A 27,708-nucleotide genomic window follows, 5' to 3' on the forward strand; every position below is an offset into this window, starting at 1 on the left:
CCACAACCCCTCCATCCCTCATCCACCTTTTACCTCCATTCCTCCACTTTCTCTCCACTTTCTCTCCGCCTCCTCCAATCCCCTTCCCACCCCCGCCACACTGTTTACCACTACTGTTAACCCACTATCGGACACCCCACAACCCCTCCTTCTCTCTCCCACCCCCCACCTCCTTTCTCTCCACCCCTCCACTCCTTCTCTCCACCTCCTCTGATCCCCCTCCCACCCCCACCACACTGTTTACCACTACCGTTAACCCACTATCACCCACCCCACAACCCCTCCATCCCTCATCCACCTTTTACCTCCATTCCTCCACTTTCTCTCCACCTCCTCCAATCCCCCTCCCACTCCCGCCACACTATTTACCACTACCATTAACCCACTATCGGACACCCCACAACCCCTCCTTCTCTCTCCCACCTTTTACCTCCACTCCTCCACTTTCTCTCCACTTTCTCTCCGCCTTCTCATATCCCCCTCCCACCCCCGCCACACTATTTACCACTCCCGTTAACCCACTATTGGACACCCCACAACCCCTCCTTCCCTCATCCACCTTTTACGTCCATTCCTCCACTTTCTCTCCACTTTCTCTCCGCTCTGATCCCCTTCCCACCCCCACCACACTATTTACCACTCCTATTACCCCACGATTGGACACCCCACACCCCCTCCTTCTCTCTCCCACCCCGCACCTCCTTTCTCTCCACCCTTCCCCGTTTCTCTCCGCCTCCTCCGATCCCTCCCACCCCCTCCACACTATTTATCACTACTGTTAACCCACTATCACCCACCCCACAACCTCCATCCCTCATCCACCTTTTACCTCCATTCCTCCACTTTCTCTCCACTTTCTCTCCGCCTCCTCCAATCCCCTTCCCACCCCCCCCACACATTTTACCACTACTGTTAAACCACTATTGGACACCCCACAACCCCTCCTTCTCTCTCCCACCCCCCACCTCCTTTCTCTCCACCCCTCCACTCCTTCTCTCCACCTCCTCTGATCCCCCTCCCACCCCCACCACACTATTTACCACTACTGTTAACCCACTATTGGACACCCCACAACCCCTCCTTCTCGCTCCCACCTTTTCCCTCCGTTCCCTCCACCCCCTCCACTTTCCGCCTCCTCCGATCCCCCTCCCACCCCCGCCACACTTTTTCCCACTACTGTTAACCCACTATTGGACACCCCACAACCCCTCCTTCTCTCTCCCACCCCCCACCTCCTTTCTCTCCACCCCTCCACTTTTCTCTCCGCCTCTTCCGATCCCCCTCCCACCCCCACCACACTGTTTACCACTACTGTTAACCCACTATGGACGCCCCACAAACCCTCTTTCTCTCCCACCCCCACCTCCTTTCTCTCCACCCCTCCACTTTTCTCTCCGCCTCTTCCGATCCCCCTCCCACCCCCACCACACTGTTTACCACTACTGTTAACCCACTATCACCCACCCCACAATCCCTTCATCCCTCATTCACCTTTTACCTCCACCCCTCCACTTTCTCTCCACTTTCTCTCCGCCTTCTCCGATCCCCCTCCCACCCCCACCACACTGTTTACCACTACTGTTAACCCACTATCGGACACCCCACAACCCCTCCTTCCCTCATCCACCCTTTACCTCCACCCCTCCACTTTCTCTCCACTCTCTCTGCCTCCTCCAATCCCCCTCCCACCCCCTCCACACTATTTACCACCACCATTAACCCAATATCACCCACCCCACAACCCCTCCATCCCTCATCCACCTTTTACCTCCACGCCTCCACTTTCTCTCCACCCAGCCCCCTCCCCGCCCCCTGTCCTCCTCCAGCGATGACTCGGGCACCTCCATCGACCCCCTTGACCCGGAGGAGGAAACGGTGAGCTTGTTATCCTTGTTTTTTGTTGTTTGGTTAATATTTCGATTATTATTATTATTATTATTATTATTATTATTATTATTATTATTATTATGCATGTGAGACTATTCCTACTATCACCACGCTATTTAGAACTATCATTAACCTACTATCCGACACCTCACATAAGTACTATCCACCACCCAGCTACTACTACTACTACTACTACTACTACTACTACTATTACTATTATGCATCTGAGACTATTCCCACTATCACCACACTATTTAGAACTATCATTAACCTACTATCCGACACCTCACATCGGTACTATCCACCACCCGGCTCCTACTACTACTACTACTACTACTACTACTACTACTACTACTACTACTATTCCAGGGTGTGATAGTAGCCACCGAGAGCCAAGTCTTCGACCCTCAAGGCAACTATACTACAAGCACTACAGGGTCTCCTCCTCTGGTACCCACGCAGTCCAAGAAGGTGTGTATGTGTTTGGAAGCCGTTTTGTGGTGGTTGGATTGTGTTTGGAGTGGCGTGTGTGGAATGGTTGGATGCGGAATTTTGTGGTGGTCGTTTTGGTGGTTTCCGTTTTGCGTTTGGGTTGAAATTGCGTGTTTTACGGGCAAAAATGTGAAGATATATATGTTTTTTCCGAATTTTTTGGTGTGTTGGTGTAAGAAGGTGGGTGTTTGGAAGCCATTTTGTGGTGTTTGGAGTGTGTTTGGAGCGCCGTGTGTGGAATGGTTGGATGCGGAATTTTGTGGTGGTCGTTTTGGTGGTATCCGTTTTGCGTTTGGGTTGAAATTGCGTGTTTTACGGGCGAAAATGTGAAGGTATATGTGTTTTTTTCAGAATTTTTTGAGGTGTTGGTGTAAGAAGGTGGGTGTTTGGGAGCCATTTTGTGGTGTTTGGATTGTGTTTGGAGTGGCGTGTGTGGAATGGCTGGATGCGGAATTTTGTGGTGGTCGTTTTGGTGGTATCCGTTTTGCGTTTGGGTTGAAATTGCGTGTTTTACGGGCGAAAATGTGGAGGTATATGTGTTTTTTCCGCATATTTTGGGGGGTTGGTGTAAAAAGGTGGGTGTTTGGAAGCCGTTTTGTGCTTTTTCTGACCTAACAAACAAACACATCAAAACACCGACACCACCAATTGATAGAGAAAAAAATCCACACACATTTTGATGCCATCCATTTTAAAATCCGACCCCAAACAAACGCACTACATCCAAAAACGTAAAATCATTTCTCCTCGATAATCTCTGTTTTGGGACCGTTCTCAGATTGATACCCTAGACTCGAGTGCGTTTTCTGACCTTACAAACAAACGCATCAAAACCCCGACACCACCAATGGATAGAGAAAAGATCCACAGACGTTTCAACACCATCCGTTTTAAAATCCGACCCCAAACAAACACGCTATGACTGAAAACGTAAAAACTATTCTCCTCCAATTTCTCTGTTTTGGGACCGTTCTCAGACTGATACCCTAGACTCGAGTGCATTTTCTGACCTTACAAACAAACGCATCAAAACACCGACACCACCAATGGATAGAGAAAAGATCTACACACGTTTCAACACCATCCGTTTTAAAATCCGACCCAAAACAAACGCACTACAGCCAAAAACGTAAAATCATTTCTCCTCGATAATCTCTGTTTTGGGACCGTTCTCAGATTGATACCCTAGACTAAAGTGCGTTTTCTGACCTTACAAACAAACACATTAAAACACCGACAGCACCACTCGATAGAGAAAAAATCCACACACGTTTCAACACCATCCGTTTTAAATTCCGACCCCAAACAATCGCACTACGGCCAAAAATGTCAAAACTATTCTCTTCCAATTTCTCTGTTTTGGGACCGTTCTCAGACTGATACCCTAGACTCAAGTGCGTTTTCTGACCTTACAAACAAACACATCAAAACACCGACACCACCAGTGGATAGAGAAAAGATCCACAGACGTTTCAACACCATCCGTTTTAAAATCCGACCCCAAACAAACACGGTATGACTGAAAACGTAAAAACTATTCTCTTCCAATTTCTCTGTTTTGGGACCGTTCTCAGATTGATACCCTAGACTCAAGTGCGTTTTCTGACCTTACAAACAAACACATTAAAACACCGACACCACCAATGGATAGAGAAAAGATCCACAGACGTTTCAACACCATCCGTTTTAAAATCCGACCCAAAACAAACGCACTACATCCAAAAACGTAAAATCATTTCTCCTCGATAATCTCTGTTTTGGGACCGTTCTCAGATTGATACCCTAGACTAAAGTGCGTTTTCTGACCTTACAAACAAACACATTAAAACACCGACAGCACCACTCGATAGAGAAAAAATCCACACACGTTTCAACACCATCCGTTTTAAATTCCGACCCCAAACAAACACGCTATGACTGAAAACGTAAAAACTATTCTCTTCCAATTTCTCTGTTTTGGGACCGTTCTCAGATTGATACCCTAGACTCAAGTGCGTTTTCTGACCTTACAAACAAACACATCAAAACACCGACACCACCAATGGATAGAGAAAAGATCCACACACGTTTCAACACCATCCGTTTTAAATTCTGACCCCAAACAATCGCGCTATGGCCAAAAACATCAAAACTATTCTCTTCCAATTTCTCTGTTTTGGGACCGTTCTCAGATTGATACCCTAGACTCAAGTGAGTTTTCTGACCTTACAAACAAACACATCAAAACACCGACACCACCAATGGATAGAGAAAAGATCCACAGACGTTTCAACACCATCCGTTTTAAAATCCGACCCCAGACAAACACGCTATGACTGAAAACGTAAAAACTATTCTCCTCCAATTTTTGTTTTTTGACTGTTCTCAGATTGATACCCTAGACTCAAGTGCATTTTCTGACCTTACAAACAAACGCATCAAAACACCGACACCACCAATGGATAGAGAAAAGATCCACAGACGTTTCAACACCATCCGTTTTAAATTCTGACCCCAGACAAACGCACTACGGCCAAAAATGTAAAATCATTTCTCCTCGATAATCTCTGTTTTGGGACCGTTCTCAGATTGATACCCTAGACTCAAGTGCGTTTTCTGACCTTACAAACAAACACATCAAAACACCGACACCAGCAATGGATAGAGAAAAGATCCACACACGTTTCAACACCATCCGTTTTAAAATCCGACCCCCAGACAAACGCACTACATCCAAAAATGTAAAATCATTTCTCCTCGATAATCTCTGTTTTGGGACCATTCTCAGATTGATACCCTAGACTCAAGTGCGTTTTCTGACCTTACAAACAAATACATTAAAACACCGATACCACCAATGGATAGAGAAAAAATCCACACACGTTTCAACACCATCCGTTTTAAAATCCGACCCCAAACAATCGTGCTATGGCCAAAAACGTCAAAACTATTCTCTTCCAATTTCTCTGTTTTGGGACCGTTCTCAGATTGATACCCTAGACTCAAGTGCGTTTTCTGACCTTACAAACAAACGCATCAAAACACCGACACCAGCAATGGATAGAGAAAAGATCCACAGACGTTTCAACACCATCCGTTTTAAAATCCGACCCCAGACAAACGCACCACAGCCAATAATATTAAAACTTTTTCAGGTGTCGGTGGTGGACCCTGATGACGAGGTTGGCGATGGAACTGTTATGGTCAGCTCGCAGTCCATCTCCTCCAGGACAAGGACCGTGGAGACTACTACAGTGAGTCCAGGGATAGTAGTAGTAGTAGTAGTAGTAGTAGTAGTAGTAGTAGTAGTAGTTCGCTGATACTACATCCTCACTTAGTCTGTTCCAAGCCTCTATATTTCTTTGTGGGAAGCTATATTTCTTTATGTCTCTCAAGCATCTTCCCTTCCTCAACCTTTTACTGTGTCCTCTACTATTCCTGCTGGAAGGTTCGTCTCTTAGTGGGAATTTCTCGTTATCTACTTCCATTCTACTCAATAGCATATATATTTGTGTTTCTTCGTATGTGGAGACAACACTGTTTCCGCGCATTCTAGCTTAGGTCTGATCATAGTAGTTATTAAGTTTTCCATCATTTCTTAAGAACATACGAACGCAGGAGTCTGCAAGAGGTCGGTAGGCCTATACGAGGCAGCTCCTTTGACCCTAAGCTCCCGTGTTCTTTGTCCATGTAGTGGAATGCTATGCCTATATTCCTCACCATGTTAAACGTATCACCAAAGATCTGATTTATATGACTTTCTGGTTGCATATAATCTTTCACTGTTACCCCCAGGTCTCTCTCTCTCTTCATATACTTTCTTTAATATCTCCCCATCTCCCATTTTATAAGTCCATGTCCATTTCCATAACATGACATTTCCTCACGTTGAATTTCATCTCCCATTTCTGACTGCATTTCCAAATCTTGTCTAGGTCTTCTTGCAGGCTTCACTGTTTCTTGTCTGTCTTTGCAGTTTGGCTTCATCTGCAAACAGGCTCATGTAGCTGTTTATTCCCTCCGGCATGTCAGTAATATAGACTAGGACTAGGCCAAAACCGACCCCTGGGGCACTCCACTGTCCACAGCCCTCCATTCCGATCTAGCGCCCTTAACCACGGGTCTCATCTCTCATCCTCTTAAGTAGCTTTCCATCCAGCACGTCATCTTCCCTCTCAATCCTCCTCTATTTTCTAGTTTCCACAGAACTTCGTCAAATGCCTTCATTAAGTCTAGGTAAATGCAATCCACCCATCCGTCTCTTTCCTGTAATTTGTCCGTCACTCTTGAGTAAAGGCTCGGCAAGTTTGTCACACATGAGCGGCCTCTCCTAAGCCCATAGTGATTGTTTGTGATTAGATTATGTTCTTCTAGAAATCTCACACATTGTTCTTTTATTAATTTCTCACATATTTTGCGCACTGGTCAGAGACACTGGTCTGTAAATTAAGGGGTTCATCCTCTCTTCCACTTTTGTATATAAGTTCCACTCCTGGCCTCTTCCACTCCCTAGGCACTGTGCCCGTTTTAATTGGGCACGTAATGATGTCATATATCAGGCTAACTAGCTCATTTCTTTTAATTGGGCACGTAATTATGTCATATATCAGGCTAACTAGCTCATTTCTTTTAATTGAGCACGTAATTATGTCATATATCAGGCTAACTAGCTCATTTCTTTTAATTGGGCACGTAATTATGTCATATATCAGGCTAACTAGCTCATTTCTTTTAATTGGGCACGTAATGATGTCATATATCAGGCTAACTAGCTCATTTCTTTTAATTGGGCACGTAATTATGTCATATATCAGGCTAACTAGCTCATTTCTTTTAATTGGGCACCTAATTATGTCATATATCAGGCTAACTAGCTCATTTCTTTTAATTGGGCACCTAGTTATGTCATATATCAGGCTAACTAGCTCATTTCTTTTAATTGGGCACGTAATGATGTCATATATCAGGCTAACTAGCTCATTTCTTTTAATTGGGCACCTAATTATGTCATATATCAGGCTAACTAGCTCATTTCTTTTAATTGGGCACGTAATGATGTCATATATCAGGCTAACTAGCTCATTTCTTTTAATTGGGCACCTAATTATGTCATATATCAGGCTAACTAGCTCATTTCTTTTAATTGGGCACCTAATGATGTCATATATCAGGCTAACTAGCTCATTTCTTTTAATTGGGCACCTAATGATGTCATATATCAGGCTAACTAGCTCATTTCTTTTAATTGGGCACGTAATTATGTCATATATCAGGCTAACTAGCTCATTTCTTTTAATTGGGCACCTAATTATGTCATATATCAGGCTAACTAGCTCATTTCTTTTAATTGGGCACGTAATTATGTCATATATCAGGCTAACTAGCTCATTTCTGCATTCTTTAAGCATAAAACCTGAAACTCCATTTGGTCCCATGGCCTTCCCTTCTCCCAATTCCCCAAATAGTTTTATTATCTCCTCTCTATCTATTTTGAGCTCTTCCATATATACATCTAAGTTGTTTTCTTGTGGTTCATTAAATATTGATTCTTTGGTAAACACTTCCTGGAGTTTTTTGTTAAGTACTTCCGCCCTGCCTTTGGGAGCGTCAATCTCTTCATTCTCTTCAGTCAGTCTTTCAATTGTTTCTCTTGGTTTAATTCTTCCACTTATAAATCTATGAAATAATTTAGGTTGTTCTTTATACTTTTCCACGATATCCTTTTCGTATCGTTTCTCCTCTTCTTTGTTTCATTGATTTCTGTTTCTTTTCAATCTTGACCAAGCTTTGTATCTTTTCTTTTGCCTCTGTACATCTTGTATTAAACCAGTCCTTTTTAGCCCTCTCCCTCGGTCTGTATTTTGGTACGAACTTCATAGCATCTGTGTTGTGTGTGTGTGTGTGTGTGTGTGTGTGTGTGTGTGTGTGTGTGTGTGTGTGTGTCTCTCTCTCTCTCTCTCTCTCTCTCTCTCTCTCTCTCTCTCTCTCTCTCTCTCTCTCTCTCTCTCTCTCCCTCTCTCTCTCAACCTAACCTAACCTAACTTAACCCAACATAACCTAACACACACAATCTCTCTCTCTCTTGCTCTCTCGCTCTCTCGCTCAAATCCATCTCTCCTCCTCCTTCTCCTCCCCCATACTAACCCCCCCTCCCCTCTCCCCCTCCCCCAGTACAAGACCGAGCGGGATGGCATCTTGGAGACTCGCGTCGAGCAAAAGATCACCATTCAGAGCGAGGGCGCGGACGACCCCATCGACCACGACCGAGCCCTGGCGCAGGCCATACAAGAAGCGACCTCCATGAACCCGGACATGACCGTGGAAAAGATCGAGATTCAGCAACAACAACAACAGCAGCCGTAACGCGCGAGGTATGGACGCGTTCGGAATTTGTCTGGCTATGGGGTGATGGGTTTGTGGGGTGCTTGGGGTGATAGGGGTGGAGTTATGGGCGAAAATGTACAGAGGGGTGAGGTGTGAGAGAGGAAAAATTTGAGGTTCGGAGAAAAAAGTTAACCTTATATTTTTTGCTGTAATTTGAGAACAAGAAAACATGGAGAAAAAATGAAAGTTAGGTTAGAAAGAGAGTTAATTTGTTTATATACTCACAAATTTTGAACATTCTATAACCATTCACTGAGGAGTTATGGGCAAAAACGTACAGGGGGTTGAGGGGTGAGAGAGGAAAAATTTGAGGTTCGGAGAAAAAAGTTAACCTTATATTTTTCGCTGTAATTTGAGAACCAGAAAAGTTAGAGAGAAAATGAAAGTTAGGTTAGAAAGGGAATTAATTTGTCTATATACTCACAAATTTTCAACCTTCTAGAACTGTTCAGTGAGGAGTTATGGGCAAAAAGGTACAGAGAGGTGAGGGGTAAGAGAGGAAAAATTTGAGGTTTGGAGAAAAAAGTTAACCTTATATTTTTCGCTGTAATTTGAGAACCAGAAAAGTTAGAGAGAAAATGAAAGCAAGATTAGAAAGAGAATTAATTTGTCTATATACTCACAAATGTTCAACCTTCTAGATCCATTCAGTAAAAAGTTATGAGCAAAAAGGTTAGGAGAGGTGAGGGGTAAGAAAGGAAAAATTTGAGGTTCGGAGAAAAAAGTTAACCTTACATTTCTTGCTGTAATTTGAGAACGAGAAAACATGAAGAAAAAATGAAAGTAAGGTTAGAAAGAGAATTAATTTGTCTATATACTCACAAATTTTCAACATTCTAGAAGCATTCAGTGAGGAGTTATGGGCAAAAACGTACAGGGAGGTGAGGTGTGAGAAAGGAAAAATTTGAGGTTCGGAGAAAAAAGTTAACCTTATATTTTTTGCTGTAATTTGAGAACCAGAAAAGTTAGAGAGAAAATGAAAGTTAGGTTAGAAAGAGAATTAATTTGTCTATATACTCACAAAATTGTAGCCTTCTAGAACCATTCACTGAGGAGTTATATGCAAAAACGTACAGAGGGGTGAGGGGTGAGAAAGGAAAAATTTGAGGTTCGGAGAAAAAAGTTAACCTTATATTTTTTGCTGTAATTTGAGAACCAGAAAAGTTAGAGAGAAAATGAAAGTAAGGTTAGAAAGAGAATTAATTTGTCTATATACTCACAAATTTTGAACATTCTAGAACCATTCAGTGAGGAGTTATGGGCAAAAAGGTATGGAGAGGTGAGGGGTAAGAGAGAAAAAATTTGAGGTTCGGAGAAAAAAGTTAGCCTTATATTTTTCGCTGTAATTTGAGAACCAGAAAAGTTAGAGAGAAAATGAAAGTAAGGTTAGAAAGGGAATTAATTAGTCTATATACTCACAAAATTTCAGCATTCTAGAACCATTCAGTAAAAAGTTATGAGCCAAAAGGTTACGAGAAGTGAGGGGTAAGAGAGGAAAAATTTGAGGTTCGGAGAAAAAAATAATCTTACATTTCTTGCTGTAATTTGAGAACGAGAGAAGTTAGAGAGAAAATGAAAGCAAGGTTAGAAAGATAATTAATTTGTCTATATACTCACAAATTTCCAACCTTCTAGAACCATTCAGCAAAAAGTTACGAGCCAAAACGAGACAGGAAAAAAAAATCGAGAGGAGAAAAAATGAGGAGAGTTCCGACAATGACATTCAACTTTCATTTCATTACAGAAGAAGAAGAAGAAGAGGAAGAAGAAGAAGACGAAGAAGAAGAGGAAGAGGAGGAGGAAGAAGAGAGTGAGCGACTGAGAGAGAGAGAGAGAGAGAGAGAGAGAGAGAGAGAGAGAGAGAGAGAGAGAGAGAGAGAGAGAGTAGCTTTAGACCTTAGATGACGAAATATAATCACAAATCCAAGCTTTTTTTAGCACAGACATTTTTATTATTATTATTATTATTATTATTATTATTATTATTATTATTATTATAGCTGATGATGATGATGATGGCCTTAAATAGTGGATAGGAATAGACATAATAATAATAATAATAATAATAATAATAATAATAATAGTAATAGTAATTTAGGAATGATAGGCTAGTGAGATTTTTATTATTATTATTATTATTATTATTATTATTATTATTATTATTATTATTATTATTTCAATCATTCCTTAAGTAACTTTTAGCCTATAAGTAATTAATTATTATTATTATTATTATTATTATTATTATTATTATTATTATTATTATTATTATAGATCTGAGTATTATTAAGAATATAATTATCACAAATAATAATAATAATAATAATAATAATAATAATAATAATAATAGTTTCTCTTCGACGACTGAAACGGAGATTTTAATATTTTTTTTTCTCTCCGTTTCGATATATTTTTCTCTCCGTTTCCTCCGTTTCAATATTTTTCTCTCCGTTTCGTGGTGTTTTTCCTCCGTTTCCTCCTCCGTTTCTCTCCGTTTCCTCCACCGTTTTGCTCCGTTTCCTCCATTTCGATTTGTGTTTCTCTCCGTTTCCTCCTCCATTCGACTGTGTTTCTCTCCGTTTCCTCCTCCATTTCGCTCCGTTTCCTCCATTTCGATTTGTGTTTCTCTCCGTTTCCTCCTCCATTCGACTGTGTTTCTCTCCGTTTCCTCCTCCGCTTCTCTCCGTTTCAATACGTTTCTCTCTCCGCTTGACTCCGTTTCTCTCCGTTTTGCTCCGTTTCAATAAGTTTCTCTCTCCGTTCGACTCCGTTTCTCTCCTCCGCTTCTCTCCGCTTTCCTCCGCCTCGTTTTGTTTCGTAAAATTTCTCGTCCGTTTGAAAAAATCTCGTCCGTTTTTTTTGGGATCAACTCTTTAATTTTTTTTTCCTATGGCAACTTCAAAAAAACGCAGCTAGGTGAAGGAGTTTCCCGTTTCGTTCCTGTTTCACCGTTTCCTTGTCCTCTGTTTGCTTGGACCCAGTTTCCTTATTTTGGGGGGGGTGGGGGGGGTGGCAACTCGAATGGCAACTCAAAATTATGCAAGTTTTGTTTGAGTTTCGTTTTTTTTGACATTATTAAACTATGTCATTTTTTTAATATTTTTTGACCAAGCTTCAAATTTATGGCAACTGTCTTCAAATTTATGGCAACTCGAATGGCAACTCAAAATGATGCAAGTTTTGTTTGAGTTTCATTTTTTTGGGCAATATTAAACTATGTCATTTTTTTTATATTTTTTTGACGAAGCTTCGTTTTAATGGCAACTGTCTTGAAATTTTTGGCAACTATTATGGCAACTTAAAATACGTATTAAGTTTCGTTCCTGTTTCTGGGATTATTTTTTGTCAATATTAAACTTTTTGACATTTTTTGGACCAAGCTTCAAATTTATGGCAACTGTCTTGAAATTTTTGGCAACTATTATGGCAACTTAAAATACGTATTAAGTTTCGTTCCTGTTTCTGGGATTATTTTTTGTCAATATTAAACTTTTTGACATTTTTTGGACCAAGTTTCAAATTTATGGCAACTTTCGAAATTTTTGGCAACTACGTAGAATGGCAACTCAAAATACACATTAAGTTTCGTTTCTAAAGTTTCTCCTGTTTCGTTTTTTTGTCAATATTAAACTTTTTGACATTTTTTGACCAAGCTTCAAATTTATGGCAACTTTTGAAATTTTTGGCAACTCGAATGGCAACTTAAAATACGTCTTAAGTTTCGTTCCTTAAGATTAATTCCTATTTCTTATTTTTGTCAATATTAAACTTTTTGACATTTTTGGACCAAGCTTCAAATTTATGGCAACTATCTTGAAAATTTTGGCAACTCGAATGTCAACTTTGAATCCGTCTTAAGCTTCGTTTCTCAAAAGTTTCGCTCCTGTTTTCCTTTTTTTTGGCAACAATTAAAACTTTCCGATTGTATCATTTCGAGGGATTCTATTTTAATTCATTTTTAATTTTTTCATTTTGACAGATTCTATTTTAATTTATTTTTCATTTTTTCATTTCGAGGGATTCTATTTTAATTTATTTTTATTTTTTTCATTTCGAGGGATTCTATTTTAATTCATTTTTAATTTTTTCATTTCGAGGGATTCTATTTTAATTTATTTTTAATTTTTTCATTGCAACAGATTCTATTTTAATTTATTTTTAATTTTTTCATTGCAACAGATTCTATTTTAATTTATTTTTAATTTTTTCATTGCAACAGATTCTATTTTAATTTATTTTTAATTTTTTCATTGCAACAGATTCTATTTTAATTTATTTTTAATTTTTTCATTGCGACAGACTCTATTTTATTATTTTTTTTGTCACGGATTATTTTGTCTCCTGTTAAGTTTTGTTCCGTTTCCGTTCCGTCTCGGCCAAAAGTTCCGTCTTGCTCTATTTTGGGGTCATGTCGGAATGTCTTTTTCAATTTGGCGTTCGAACAAGTTTCCCTCCAATGCGAGATTCGTTTTGGAATATTACGAACAAATATTATTATTATTATTATTAGGCAAGTGTTAACATATCCCAATAGCCTACTACTACTACTACTACTACTACTACTACTACTACTACTACTACTACTACTACTATTATCATATTATTTGCGGCTAATATTGAGAATTCGACAACTATTTTAACTTTCCGATAGCCTATCATTATTATTATTATTATTATTATTATTGACAAAGAAAGTATACCAATAGCCTACTACTACTACTACTACTACTACTACTACTACTACTACTACTACTACTACTATGGCTTGAAGTATTCCCTCAATTTATAATAATATTTTTAGCAAGAATTTAAATATTCCTCCTAAAGTAAATTCAAGTATTCTCATTTTAATTATTTTTCTTTATTTTTTTGGGGTAATATTTTTTGGGGTAATATTTTTTGAGGTAATATTTTTGGGGTAATATTTTTGTGGGTAATATTTTTGGGGTAATTCTTAGGGTTAAATTTTTTGGGGTAATATTTTGAGGTAATATTTTTTGAGGTAATTCTTAGGGTAAAATTTTTGAGGTAATATTTTTTGGGGTATTATTTTTTGAGGTATATAATATTTTTGAGGTAATTTTTGGGGTAATTTTTTGGGGTGGGGTAATATTTTTGGGGTAATATTTTTGGGGTAATATTTTTGGCATAACATTAAATTTTTTTTTTTTTTGGGGGGGGGGGGCAGAAAATCCTTGACCCTAAAAAACAATAATATAAATAAAATACACTTAAAATATTCTCCCGGCACGTGGTAATATCTCTCTGGCTATTAAATTCAGGCTATTGATTTCAGGCTATTAACTTCAGGCTATTAAGTTCAGGCTATTAAGTTCGGGCTATTAATTCCAGGCTATTAATTCCCTTTCCCTTGACCCATAAATACTAGTAAGATTTTTTTTTTTTTCCGGCAGCTAACAAAAAAATATATATTCCAGCTATTATTATTATTATTATTATTATTATTATTATTATTATTATTATTATTATTATTATTATTATTATTACTGCTATTACTAATGCGTCTAACTTGTGTTCAATAAAAATAATAATAATAATAATAATAATAATAATAGTTATAATATTAGCTTGCTTTACTAGTAACTCGATTTTATATATATATCAAATTATTATTATTATTATTATTATTATTATTATTATTATTATTATTATTATTATTATAACAATGAACTTATGATATATTACAATGTTTTATTATCCCAGAGAGAGAGAGAGAGAGAGAGAGAGAGAGAGAGAGAGAGAGAGAGAGAGAGAGAGATTGAGTGATTGATTGAGAGAGAAAATATATATAAATAAAAACAACCCTAATTTAAACTGTTCCTATCGTTCCTACCAGACCCCCAAATACGGTTTCGAGACCACAGACAGGTAGAGGAACCTTTAATCTACAATTTGAGACCAAGAGACCGCCTTAGAGAACCGTAGAATTAGAGAACGAGGCGAAAACGTGACAGCTTTGCAAAAATTTCGTCCATATTGACTACCCAGAAACCACTCATTAAAACCGTGATATCTCTCTTATTAGAGCATGGAGAACGGTTTCGAGACCACAGACAGATAGAGGAACCTTTAATATACAACTAGAGACCAAAAGACCGCCTCAGAGAACACCAGGTCTAGAGAACGAAGCTAAAACGTAACAACTTTTAAAAAATTTCCCTACTTGAACCCAGAAACCAGTCATATTAAAACCGTGATATCTCTCTTACTAGCGCACGGAGAACGGTTTCGAGACCACAGACAGATAGAGGAACCTTAAATATACAATTTGAGACCAAGAGACCTCCTTAGAGAACCGTAGATTTAGAGAACGAATAGAAAACGTGACAGCTTTGCAAAACTTTCGTCCATATTGACTGCCCAGAAACCACTCGTTAAAACCGTGATATCTCTGTTATTAGCGCACGGAGAACTATTTCGAGACCACAGACAGATAGAGGAACCTTTAATCTACAACTAGAGACCAAAAGACCGCCTCAGAGAGCACCAGGTCTAGAGAACGAATCAAAAACGTAACAACTTTTCAAAAATTTCCCCACTAAAACCCTGAAACCAGTCATATTAAAACCGTGATATCTCTGTTATTAGCGCATGGAGAACGGTTTCGAGACCACAGACAGATAGAGGAACCTTTAATCTACAAATTGAGACCAAGAGACCCCCTTAGAGAACCGTACATTTAGAGAACGAATAGAAAACGTAACATCTTTGCAAAACTTTCGTCCATATTGGCTGCCTAGAAACCACTCATTAAAACCGTGATATCTCTGTTATTAGCGCACGGAGAACGGTTTCGAGACCACAGACAGATAGAGGAACCTTCAATCTACAAATTGAGACCAAGAGACTCCCTTAGAGAACCGTAGATTTAGAGAACGAATAGAAAACGTAACATCTTTGCAAAACTTTCGTCCATATTGACTGCCCAGAAACCAGTCATATTAAAACCGTGATATCTCTGTTATTAGCGCACGGAGAACGGTTTCGAGACCACAGACAGATAGAGGAACCTTTAATCTACAGCTAGAGACCAAAAGACCGGCTCAGAGAACACCAGGTTTTGAGAACGAAGCCAAAACGTAACAACTTTTCAAAAATTTCCTGACGAATCCAGAAACCATTCATATTAAAACCGTGATATCTCTGTTATCAGTGCACGGAGAACGGTTTCGAGACCACAGATAGATAGAGGAACCCTTAATCTACAATTTGAGATCAAGAGACCGCCTTAGAGAACCATAGAATTAGAGAACGAGGCGAAAACGTGACAGCTTTGCAAAAATTTCGTCCATATTGACTGCTTAGAAACCGCTCATTAAAACCGTGATATCTCTGTTATTAGCGCACGGAGAACGGTTTCGAGACCACAGATAGACAGAGGAACCTTTAATTTATAACTAGAGACCAAGAAACCGCCTTAGAAACCTTCAGAATAAGAGAACGAATCGAAAACATTGACGTATATGGGAAAGTTCTCAAAAACTCTACTGGACCACCTTGTCATATTTGAGTTACCCCTACAACGCCCAATTTCAGATACCCATTTCTCGTATTTTCCGCCATTATGGAAGCCGGAAATAGGCACCGGGCGATAGGAAATAGTTTATAACGTGGAAATACGCTATATGGTTCACGTCACAAGGCCGGAATACCGTAAAATTCGTTAAAAACTGTAAGAGCGTCAAAGAAAATGGGGGCGTTTCAAGGGAGACTGAGGAAGATTCGTGGGCGTGGGAGTTATTACTAATTATATCCCTATAATAAGCAATTCATGGTAGATGGTCTAATGTGGTATTGTGTACTTTGTGACTGGGTTGTAGGTCCTCTTAGTGTTGGAAACGTTTATTGTCTTGAGTGACGGCGTGGCACGGGGAGAGATTGCGTGATTGATTGAGAGAGAAAATATATATATATAAAAAAAATACCCTAATTTAAACTGTTCCTACCGTTCCTACCAGACCCCCAAACACGGTTTCGAGACCACAGATAGATAGAGGAACCTTTAATCTACAATTTCAGACCAAGAGACCGCCTTAGAGAACCGTAGAATTAGAGAACGAGGCGAAAACGTTACAGCTTTGCAAAACTTTCGTCCATATTGACTGCCCAGAAACCACTCATTAAAACCGTGATATCTCTATTATTTGCGCACGGAGAACGGTTTCGAGGCCACAGACAGATAGAGGAAGCTTTAGTCTACAACTAGAGACCAAGAGACCGCCTCAGAGAACACCAGGTCTAGAGAACGAAGCAAAAACGCATCAACTTTTCAAAAATTTCTTTACTAGAACCCAGAAACCAGTCATATTAAAACCGTGATATCTCTGTTATTAGCCCACGGGGAACGGTTTCGAGACCACAGACAGATAGAGGAGCCCTTAATCTACAACTAGAGACCAATAGACCGCCTCAGAGAACAACAGATTTTGAGAACGAAGCCAAAACGTAACAACTTTTCAAAAATTTCCTGACGAATCCAGAAACCACTCATATTAAAACCGTGATATCTCTGTTGTCAGCGCACGGAGAACGGTTTCGAGACCACAGACAGATAGAGGAACCTTTAATATACAATTTGAGACCAAGAGACCGCCTTAGAGAACCATAGAATTAGAGAACGAGGCGAAAACGTGACAGCTTTGCAAAAATTTCGTCCATATTGACTGCTTAGAAACCGCTCATTAAAACCATGATATCTCTGTTATTAGCGCACGGAGAACGGTTTCGAGATACAGACAGCTACAGGGGAAATTTATACAGCTAGAGACCAAGAAACCATCAGAAAGCTTCAGAATAAGAGAACTAATCGAAAACATTGACGTATAGACAGCTCACACGGGGAAATACAGACAGCTACATCGGGGAAATTTCAGACAGCCACATCGGGAAATACAGACAGCTACACGGGAAATATAGACAGCCACACGGGGAAATATAGACAGCCACACGGAAATATAGACAGCTACACGGGAAATACAGACAGCCACACGGGGAAATACAGACAGCTACAAGGGGAAATATAGACAGCCAGACGGGGAAATACAGACAGCCACACGGGGAAATACAGACAGCCACACGGGGAAATATAGACAGCCACACGGGGAAATACAGACAGCCACACAGAGACAGATAGGGAAATATAGACAGCTACACGGGGAAATAATTAGACAGCCACACGGGAAATACAGACAAAAACGCTACAACGGAAATACAGACAGCCACATCGGGGAAATTCTCTTATAGACATGGCTACACGGTTTCGGAAATACAGACAGATAATCTACAACTAGAGACCAATAGACAGCTACACGGGAACAACAGACAGCCACACGGGGAAATATAGACAGCTACACGGGGAAATACAGACAGCCACTCATATTAAAACCGGGAAATATGTTGACAGCCACACGGGGAAATATAGACAGCTACACGGGGAAATATAGACAGCTACACGGGGAAATATAGACAGCTACACGGGGAAATATAGACAGCTACACGGGGAAATATAGACAGCTACACGGGGAAATACAGACAGCTACACGGGGAAATATAGACAGCTACACGGGGAAATATAGACAGCTACACGGGGAAATACAGACAGCTAGACGGGTAAATACTGACAGCTACACGGGGAAATACAGACAGCTACACGGGAAATATAGACAGCTACACGGGGAAATATAGACAGCTACGGGGAAATACAGACAGCTACACGGGGAAATACAGACAGCCACATCGGGAAATATAGACAGCTACACGGTGAAATACAGACAGATACACGGTGAAATACAGACAGCTACACGGGGAAATATAGACAGCTACACGGGGAAATATAGACAGCTACACGGGGAAATATAGACAGCTACACGGGGAAATACAGACAGCTACACGGGGAAATACAGACAGCTACACGGGGAAATATAGACAGCTACACGGGGAAATACAGACAGCCACACGGGAAATACAGACAGCTACACGGGGAAATATAGACAGCTACACGGGGAAATACAGACAGCTACACGGGGAAATACAGACAGCTACACGGGGAAATATAGACAGCTACACGGGGAAATACAGACAGCTACACGGGGAAATACAGACAGCTACACGGGGAAATACAGACAGCTACACGGGGAAATACAGACAGCTACACGGGGAAATATAGACAGCTACACGGGGAAATATAGACAGCTACACGGGGAAATACAGACAGCTACACGGGGAAATACAGACAGCTACACGGGGAAATACAGACAGCTACACGGGGAAATACAGACAGCTACACGGGGAAATACAGACAGCTACACGGGGAAATATAGACAGCTACACGGGGAAATACAGACAGCTACACCGGGAAATACAGACAGCTACACGGGAAATACAGACAGCTACACGGAAATACAGACAGCTACACGGGGAAATACAGACAGCTACACGGGAAATACAGACAGCCACACGGGGAAACACACACACCCACACGGGGAAAGACAGACAGCTACACGGGGAAATACAGACAGCTACACGGGGAAATACAGACAGCTACACGGGGAAATACAGACAGCTACACGGGGAAATACAGACAGCTACACGGGGAAATACAGACAGCTACACGGGGAAATACAGACAGCTACACGGGGAAATACAGACAGCTACACGGGGAAATAAAGACAGCTACACGGGAAATACAGACATCTACACGGGAAATACAGACAGCTACACGGGGAAATACAGACAGCTACGGGGAAATATAGACAGCTACACGGGGAAATACAGACAGCTACACGGGGAAATACAGACAGCTACACGGGGAAATACAGACAGCTACACGGGGAAATATAGACAGCTACACGGGGAAATATAGACAGCTACACGGGGAAATATAGACAGCTACACGGGGAAATATAGACAGCTACACGGGGAAATACAGACAGCTACACGGGGAAATACAGACAGCTACACGGGGAAATATAGACAGCTACACGGGGAAATACAGACAGCTACACGGGGAAATACAGACAGCTACACGGGGAAATACAGACAGCTACACGGGGAAATACAGACAGCTACACGGGGAAATACAGACAGCTACACGGGGAAATACAGACAGCTACACGGGGAAATACAGACAGCTACACGGGGAAATATCTGCCGTGGAAGCATCATTTAATTACTAGTACAGGAAGATAGGATGTTTACTTCTGAAGGGGGAGGATCTTGAAGGGGAAAGGAGAAGGATAGGAGGAGGATAAGGATAGGATGTGTACTTTTAAAGAGTATTTCCTCTATCTCTGTGTTCATTCCTATCTAATGCTTGGCCAATGTTCTGCGTCCACACATCTTATTGTCTTATCGTCCAGGGGGGGGCGCCGACCCCTCCCTTGTGCTGTCCTTCCTACCATTGTATCTTTTCAGTTTCATGGTCCTGCTACCCAAACATGTATTAATAGTTCTATAACCACACTCTGTCCTGCCTGGGGGTTGGGATGGCGTGTTCCTCCCTTCTCCCTTGTTGTTTACCTCAAGAATAAACTATCAATCAATCATCAATCACACTGAAGACAGCTACACAGGGAAATGTCTGCCATGGAAGCATCAAAAAAGTCTGGGGCTGGCACGGAAGACATCTTGGGCCGTATTTTAAAACATTTCGGCGGCCAAGTTCACCTATTTGACAAGGCTTTCCTAGGAGTTGTGGGCATTTCCAGTAGTAGTTTTATGACCCTGGTGGCAGTTTGACCCTTCCTCTGTACCGTGAACCTAGAAACACATATTTGACAAGGCTTTCGTAGGAGTTGTGGGCATTTCCAGGAGTAGTTTTATGACCCTGGTGGCAGTTTGACCCTTCTTCTGTACCGTGAACCTAGAAACACATATTTGACAAGGCTTTCCTAGGAGTTTGGGGCATTTCCAGGGGTAGTTTTATGACCCTGGTGGCAGTTTGACCCTTCTTCTGTACCGTGAACCTAGAAACACATATTTGACAAGGCTTTCGTAGGAGTTGTGGGCATTTCCAGGGGTAGTTTTATGACCCTGGTGGTAGTTTGACCCTTCTTCTGTACCGTGAACCTAGAAACACATATTTGACAAGGCTTTCGTAGGAGTTTGGGGCATTTCCAGGAGTAGTTTTATGACCCTGGTGGCAGTTTGACCCTTCTTCTGTACCGTGAACCTAGAAACACATATTTGACAAGGCTTTCCTAGGAGTTTGGGGCATTTCCAGGAGTAGTTTTATGACCCTGGTGGCAGTTTGACCCTTCTTCTGTACCGTGAACCTAGAAACACATATTTGACAAGGCTTTCGTAGGAGTTGTGGGCATTTCCAGGGGTAGTTTTATGACCCTGGTGGTAGTTTGACCCTTCTTCTGTACCGTGAACCTAGAAACACATATTTGACAAGGCTTTCGTAGGAGTTGTGGGCATTTCCAGGAGTAGTTTTATGACCCTGGTGGCAGTTTGACCCTTCTTCTGTACCGTGAACCTAGAAACACATATTTGACAAGGCTTTCCTAGGAGTTGTGGGCATTTCCAGGAGTAGTTTTATGACCCTGGTGGCAGTTTGACCCTTCTTCTGTACCGTGAACCTAGAAACACATATTTGACAAGGCTTTCCTAGGAGTTGTGGGCATTTCCAGGAGTAGTTTTATGACCCTGGTGGCAGTTTAACCCTTCTTCTGTACCGTGAACCTAGAAACACATATTTGACAAGGCTTTCGTAGGAGTTGTGGGCATTTCCAGGAGTAGTTTTATGACCCTGGTGGCAGTTTGACCCTTCTTCTGTACCGTGAACCTAGAAACACATATTTGACAAGGCTTTCGTAGGAGTTGTGGGCATTTCCAGGAGTAGTTTTATGACCCTGGTGGCAGTTTGACCCTTCTTCTGTACCGTGAACCTAGAAACACATATTTGACAAGGCTTTCGTAGGAGTTGTGGGCATTTCCAGGAGTAGTTTTATGACCCTGGTGGTAGTTTGACCCTTCTTCTGTACCGTGAACCTAGAAACACATATTTGACAAGGCTTTCGTAGGAGTTGTGGGCATTTCCAGGAGTAGTTTTATGACCCTGGTGGCAGTTTGACCCTTCTTCTGTACCGTGAACCTAGAAACACATATTTGACAAGGCTTTCGTAGGAGTTTGGGGCATTTCCAGGAGTAGTTTTATGACCCTGGTGGCAGTTTGACCCTTCTTCTGTACCGTGAACCTAGAAACACATATTTGACAAGGCTTTCCTAGGAGTTGTGGGCATTTCCAGTAGTAGTTTTATGACCCTGGTGGCAGTTTGACCCTTCTTCTGTACCGTGAACCTAGAAACACATATTTGACAAGGCTTTCCTAGGAGTTGTGGGCATTTCCAGGAGTAGTTTTATGACCCTGGTGGCAGTTTGACCCTTCTTCTGTACCGTGAACCTAGAAACACATATTTGACAAGGCTTTCCTAGGAGTTGTGGGCATTTCAGGGTAGTTTTATGACCCTGGTGGCAGTTTGACCCTTCATCTGTACCGGGAAACTAGAAACACATATTTGACAAGGCTTTCCTAGGAGTTGTGGGCATTTCCAGTAGTTTTATGACCCTGGTGGCAGTTTGACCCTTCTTCTGTACCGTGAACCTAGAAACACATATTTGACAAGGCTTTCCTAGGAGTTTGGGGCATTTCCAGGAGTAGTTTTATGACCCTGGTGGCAGTTTGACCCTTCTTCTGTACCGTGAACCTAGAAACACATATTTGACAAGGCTTTCCTAGGAGTTTGGGGCATTTCCAGGAGTAGTTTTATGACCCTGGTGGCAGTTTGACCCTTCTTCTGTACCGTGAACCTAGAAACACATATTTGACAAGGCTTTCCTAGGAGTTTGGGGCATTTCCAGGAGTAGTTTTATGACCCTGGTGGCAGTTTGACCCTTCTTCTGTACCGTGAACCTAGAAACACATATTTGACAAGGCTTTCGTAGGAGTTGTGGGCATTTCCAGGAGTAGTTTTATGACCCTGGTGGCAGTTTGACCCTTCTTCTGTACCGTGAACCTAGAAACACATATTTGACAAGGCTTTCCTAGGAGTTGTGGGCATTTCCAGGAGTAGTTTTATGACCCTGGTGGCAGTTTGACCCTTCTTCTGTACCGTGAACCTAGAAACACATATTTGACAAGGCTTTCCTAGGAGTTGTGGGCATTTCCAGGGGTAGTTTTATGACCCTGGTGGCAGTTTGACCCTTCCTCTGTACCGTGAACCTAGAAACACATATTTGACAAGGCTTTCGTAGGAGTTGTGGGCATTTCCAGGAGTAGTTTTATGACCCTGGTGGCAGTTTGACCCTTCTTCTGTACCGTGAACCTAGAAACACATATTTGACAAGGCTTTCCTAGGAGTTGTGGGCATTTCCAGGAGTAGTTTTATGACCCTGGTGGCAGTTTGACCCTTCCTCTGTACCGTGAACCTAGAAACACATATTTGACAAGGCTTTCCTAGGAGTTGTGGGCATTTCCAGGGGTAGTTTTATGACCCTGGTGGCAGTTTGACCCTTCTTCTGTACCGTGAACCTAGAAACACATATTTGACAAGGCTTTCGTAGGAGTTGTGGGCATTTCCAGGAGTAGTTTTATGACCCTGGTGGCAGTTTGACCCTTCCTCTGTACCGTGAACCTAGAAACACATATTTGACAAGGCTTTCGTAGGAGTTGTGGGCATTTCCAGGAGTAGTTTTATGACCCTGGTGGCAGTTTGACCCTTCTTCTGTACCGTGAACCTAGAAACACATATTTGACAAGGCTTTCCTAGGAGTTGTGGGCATTTCCAGTAGTAGTTTTATGACCCTGGTGGCAGTTTGACCCTTCTTCTGTACCGTGAACCTAGAAACACATATTTGACAAGGCTTTCGTAGGAGTTGTGGGCATTTCCAGGAGTAGTTTTATGACCCTGGTGGTAGTTTGACCCTTCCTCTGTACCGTGAACCTAGAAACACATATTTGACAAGGCTTTCGTAGGAGTTGTGGGCATTTCCAGGGGTAGTTTTATGACCCTGGTGGTAGTTTAACCCTTCCTCTGTACCGTGAACCTAGAAACACATATTTGACAAGGCTTTCGTAGGAGTTGTGGGCATTTCCAGAAGTAGTTTCATGACCCTGGTGGTAGTTTGACCCTTCTTCTGTACCGGGAACCTAAAGAAACACTCATTAGAACCCGATTGATGTGCTGTTTGACTTATAAATAGTTGATGTGAGAAGCGGAAATGTCTTAAAATCCCAAGCCTACACTCCGGAGCTGTGATGATGAGCTGCTTGTCCTGGCTGACGAGAACTCATCCGCGCATCCACTTGTAACTTGGATGAAGGAGAGAATGCTTAGCAAGTTCACAATTTCATGATGTGTACGCCAGCAATGATAACGTTTTCATACATATGGGATGGGAAGGGATGGGAAGGGAAGGGAAGGGAAGGGAAGGGAAGGGAAGGGAAGGGAAGGGATGGGATGGGAAGGGATGGGATGGGAAGGGATGGGATGGGAAGGGATGGGATGGGAAGGGATGGGATGGGAAGGGATGGGAAGGGAAGGGAAGGGATGGGATGGGATGGGAAGGGAAGGGAAGGGAAGGGATGGGAAGGGATGGGATGGGAAGGGAAGGGAAGGGAAGGGATGGGAAGGGATGAATGAAAGTTCTCTCTCACTCTCTCTCTCTCTCTCTCTCTCTCTCTCTCTCTCTCTCTCTCTCGTCTAGTGGGCTGTGTGTCGCACGTCCGTTGGTGCCAGGCTTGGCTGTGTATATTTCCCCGCACACGTTGGTGGCGCGGGGCGGGTCTTTCCTCACTGAAATATTCCATGAAGTCCTTCCTGATGGCTTTTGCCTCATTCGTGGGATGTCTCTATAGTCTCTCCACGGGAAGAAGCTGCCCATCATCGCGCCACGCCCCCGGTGTTACCGCTCCACCTGCAATGTTCCCACCGTCACAGCGAATCAATCGGTGAGTGACTCGCGAGGATGCGTTGCGTTGTGCTGCACTTAACATAAGAACATAAGAACGCAGGAGTCTGCAAGAGGCCGGTAGGCCTGTACGAGGCAGCTCCTTTGACCCTAAGCTCCCGTGTATCTAACCCCACCTAATATCGCTGTCCATGAATTTATCTAGTCTATTTTTGAATGTGACAATTGTATTGGCACTCACCACATGACTGCTAAGCCTATTCCACTCATCCACCACCCTGTTAGTAAACCAATTTTTGCCTATGTCCTTGTTGAATCTGAATTTATCCAGTTTAAACCCGTTACTTCGTGTCCTACCCGGTTCTCTTACCAACAATACCTTATGAATGTCTCCCTTATTAAAGCCCTTCATCCTCTAACAGGGCCGCTGCGTGCACACAAAGCCTGCCGCTGCGTGCACACAAAGCCTGCCGCTGCGTGCACACAAAGCCTGCCGCTGCGTGCACACAAAGCCTGCCGCTGCGTGCACACAAAGCCTGCCGCTGCGTGCACACAAAGCCTGCCGCTGCGTGCACACAAAGCCTGCCGCTGCGTGCACACAAAGCCTGCCGCTCGGGCCTCACAGGACTCCTGCGGCTGCGTGCACACGAGGGCGCCGCAGCCCGCCAGCAAGACGCAGCGGCAGAAATGTCGCACAGCGGTCTGGGTGGTCACGTGCTGCTGTGGGCGTCCACACGTGCGGTGTTTGAGGGACGCAGGGAGGAGCAGGAGGAGGAGGAGGAAGGGCACGCGGCCGCTGTGTTGTTGTCAGCAGGCGGTGGCCACCAACACACTGTCCATCTTATCAACCTTGAAGTAATGTTTGTTGAAAATGTTCGCGTCTTGCACAGCAATTCTGCCTCTATGCCGCTGTACAGCAGACATATGCATACAAATTTCAGGGTTATGGATAATTAAAAACTATCACGACACGGAGCTGCTGACCTCCGAGATTGTCACGACACGGAGCTGCTGACCTCCGAGATTGTCACGACACGGAGCTGCTGACCTCCGAGATTGTCACGACACGGAGCTGCTGACCTCCGAGATTGTTATGACACGGAGCTGCTGACCTCCGAGATTGTCACGACACGGAGCTGCTGACCTCCGAGATTGTCACGACACGGAGCTGCTGACCTCCGAGATTGTTATGACACGGAGCTGCTGACCTCCGAGATTGTCACGACACGGAGCTGCTGACCTCCGAGATTGTCACGACACGGAGCTGCTGACCTCCGAGATTGTCACGACACGGAGCTGCTGACCTCCGAGATTGTTATGACACGAGCTGCTGACCTCCGAGATTGTCACGACACGGAGCTGCTGACCTCCGAGATTGTTATGACACGGAGCTGCTGACCTCCGAGATTGTCACGACACGGAGCTGCTGACCTCCGAGATTGTTATGACACGGAGCTGCTGACCTCCGAGATTGTCACGACACGGAGCTGCTGACCTCCGAGATTGTCACGACACGGAGCTGCTGACCTCCGAGAATGTCACGACACCGATCTGCAGACCTCCGAGATTGTTATGACACGGGCTGCTGACCTCCGAGATTGTCACGACACGGAGCTGCTGTCCTCCGAGATTGTTATGACACGGAGCTGCTGACCTCCGAGATTGTTATGACACGGAGCTGCTGACCTCCGAGATTGTTATGACACGGAGCTGCTGACCTCCGAGATTGTCACGACACGGAGCTGCTGACCTCCGAGATTGTTATGACACGGAGCTGCTGACCTCCGAGATTGTCACGACACGGAGCTGCTGACCTCCGAGATTGTTATGACACGGAGCTGCTGACCTCCGAGATTGTTATGACACGGAGCTGCTGACCTCCGAGATTGTCACGACACGGAGCTGCTGACCTCCGAGATTGTCACGACACGGAGCTGCTGACCTCCGAGAATGAAAGATGGCCTTGTTTGCCTCAAGAGAGGATTACAAACACTATATAGGACTGAGGGACACCCACACGCACACACCCACGCACACACCCACACATACACACCCACGCACACACCCACACACTACTCCACCGTGGATGTCCAGGCTGGGAAACCGCTCGTGTGGCAGGGTCCTTACTTGCCTTGACGGTGCAGACAGTCTTCCTCCACGCGGGCAGTCCAGTGAGGGGGGGGGAGGGGGGGGAGGGGGAGGGGGAGCAGCCTCACACTTCCGAACAAGCATGTAGTGTGTCGTGGTCCTCCCCGGCACACCCACCGCCGCAGGACAGACCCGCCAGAAGCCTTACAAGTGTTGCCACGTGGAGGGCTCGGGAGCGGGTCGGGTCGGACATGTTCAAAGCCACACTGGGCGTAACTGAAACCCCGAACATTGCAACCAAGGCTCCAGGGTTCGCGCCGTTGAGCACCTCAGTGAAGGGACGCGAGTCAACAACCTCCTGGTGCTTGGCTATCCTCCAGCCTCATCGGGAGTGACAAGGACGGTCCCGCACATCCTCGCAGGAGTGTCGGGGCCCAGAGGCTACAGAAAAGCATCTACGCAGCGCGGGCGACTCCGGGGCAAGGTATATAAACAGGCCTACCTTGGCGGACCAGAACGACACTGATATTCGATCGTGTGAATCTAATTAAGCTATATATCATCTATTTTGTCTGCCTTCACATACCGACAGCATAAAGCGTGTTATGAGTGGGCCACATCGACGGGTTTCAAGGGAGTTTATTGTAAGAGGGAAATTGTGTTGAGTTTCTGTGGCTTCACCGTGTAGCAGCGACGGGCCAAATTTGTGGCTTCACCGTGTAGCAGCGACGGGCCAAATTTGTGGCTTTACCGTGTAGCAGCGACGGGCCAAATTTGTGGCTTTACCGTGTAGCAGCGACGGGCCAAATTTGTGGCTTTACCGTGTAGCAGCGACGGGCCAAGTTTGTGGCTTTACCGTGTAGCAGCGACGGGCCAAATTTGTGGCTTTACCGTGTAGCAGCGACGGGCCAAATTTGTGGCTTTACCGTGTAGCAGCGACAGGCC

General features: G+C 43.3%; 2 protein-coding genes and 2 long non-coding RNA genes across 25 annotated transcripts in view; 1 reads left to right on the forward strand and 3 right to left on the reverse strand.

The window, feature by feature from the left end:
• Positions 1–10,627, forward strand: part of LOC126994539 (protein 4.1 homolog) — a 33,786-nt gene extending 23,159 nt beyond the window's left edge. The window contains exons 13-17 of one of the 4 annotated variants that reach the window (XM_050853858.1): positions 1,798–1,875; positions 2,257–2,358; positions 5,514–5,612; positions 8,530–8,729; positions 10,490–10,627. In XM_050853858.1, coding sequence (XP_050709815.1) covers positions 1,798–1,875; positions 2,257–2,358; positions 5,514–5,612; positions 8,530–8,721 — 471 coding nt within the window. In that variant the 3' untranslated portion in view covers positions 8,722–8,729; positions 10,490–10,627. Of the gene's footprint in view, positions 1–1,797; positions 1,876–2,256; positions 2,359–5,513; positions 5,613–8,529; positions 8,730–10,486 lie in introns of all 4 variants that reach the window. The other 3 variants (XM_050853857.1, XM_050853859.1, XM_050853860.1) reach the window with 3 other exon arrangements.
• On the reverse strand, positions 3,063–5,519 carry LOC126994542 (uncharacterized). Of its 7 annotated transcripts, none has more exons than XR_007749260.1 (4): positions 5,379–5,519; positions 4,781–4,979; positions 3,390–4,583; positions 3,085–3,190 (listed from the first exon to the last, which is right to left on the reverse strand). It is a non-coding gene; the product is annotated as an uncharacterized LOC126994542 (long non-coding RNA). The 7 variants fall into 7 exon arrangements; XR_007749259.1 differs by having other exon boundaries at positions 3,390–4,185; positions 4,385–4,583; positions 4,781–5,506; XR_007749255.1 differs by lacking the exon at positions 5,379–5,519 and having other exon boundaries at positions 3,390–3,588; positions 3,788–4,583; positions 4,781–5,085.
• Positions 5,641–8,301, reverse strand: LOC126994540 (uncharacterized). Of its 13 annotated transcripts, none has more exons than XM_050853874.1 (3): positions 7,663–8,301; positions 7,306–7,509; positions 5,641–7,254 (listed from the first exon to the last, which is right to left on the reverse strand). In XM_050853874.1, the coding sequence occupies exons 1-3, from the start codon at positions 7,860–7,862 to the stop codon at positions 6,756–6,758; spliced, it is 903 nt and encodes a 300-aa protein (XP_050709831.1). In that variant the 5' UTR covers positions 7,863–8,301; the 3' UTR covers positions 5,641–6,755. The 13 variants fall into 13 exon arrangements, with proteins under 13 accessions (XP_050709831.1, XP_050709829.1, XP_050709825.1 ...); XM_050853872.1 differs by having other exon boundaries at positions 7,306–7,458; positions 7,612–8,301; XM_050853868.1 differs by having other exon boundaries at positions 7,612–8,301.
• Positions 10,628–20,486: 9,859 nt separating the features above from the next.
• LOC126994527 (uncharacterized) lies at positions 20,487–23,879 on the reverse strand. The gene is made up of 3 exons (XR_007749241.1): positions 23,606–23,879; positions 21,036–21,859; positions 20,487–20,829 (listed from the first exon to the last, which is right to left on the reverse strand). It is a non-coding gene; the product is annotated as an uncharacterized LOC126994527 (long non-coding RNA).
• Between the last annotated feature and the right edge of the window lie 3,829 nt (positions 23,880–27,708).

Source organism: Eriocheir sinensis, unplaced genomic scaffold (genome assembly GCF_024679095.1).
Source record: "Eriocheir sinensis breed Jianghai 21 unplaced genomic scaffold, ASM2467909v1 Scaffold817, whole genome shotgun sequence".
NCBI lineage: Eukaryota > Metazoa > Arthropoda > Malacostraca > Decapoda > Varunidae > Eriocheir > Eriocheir sinensis.

What these genes read in the sequence shown, in the direction of transcription:
- LOC126994540 (XM_050853862.1), bottom strand. Translation starts at nt 7,862, where the DNA reads ATGGAAGAGCTCAAAATAGATAGAGAGGAGATAATAAAACTATTTGGG. An exon ending in CTGATATATGACATCATTAC is followed by an intron (nt 7,255 to 7,305) that starts GTGCCCAATTAA and finishes TGACATAACTAG; the next exon opens with GTGCCCAATTAAAAGAAATG.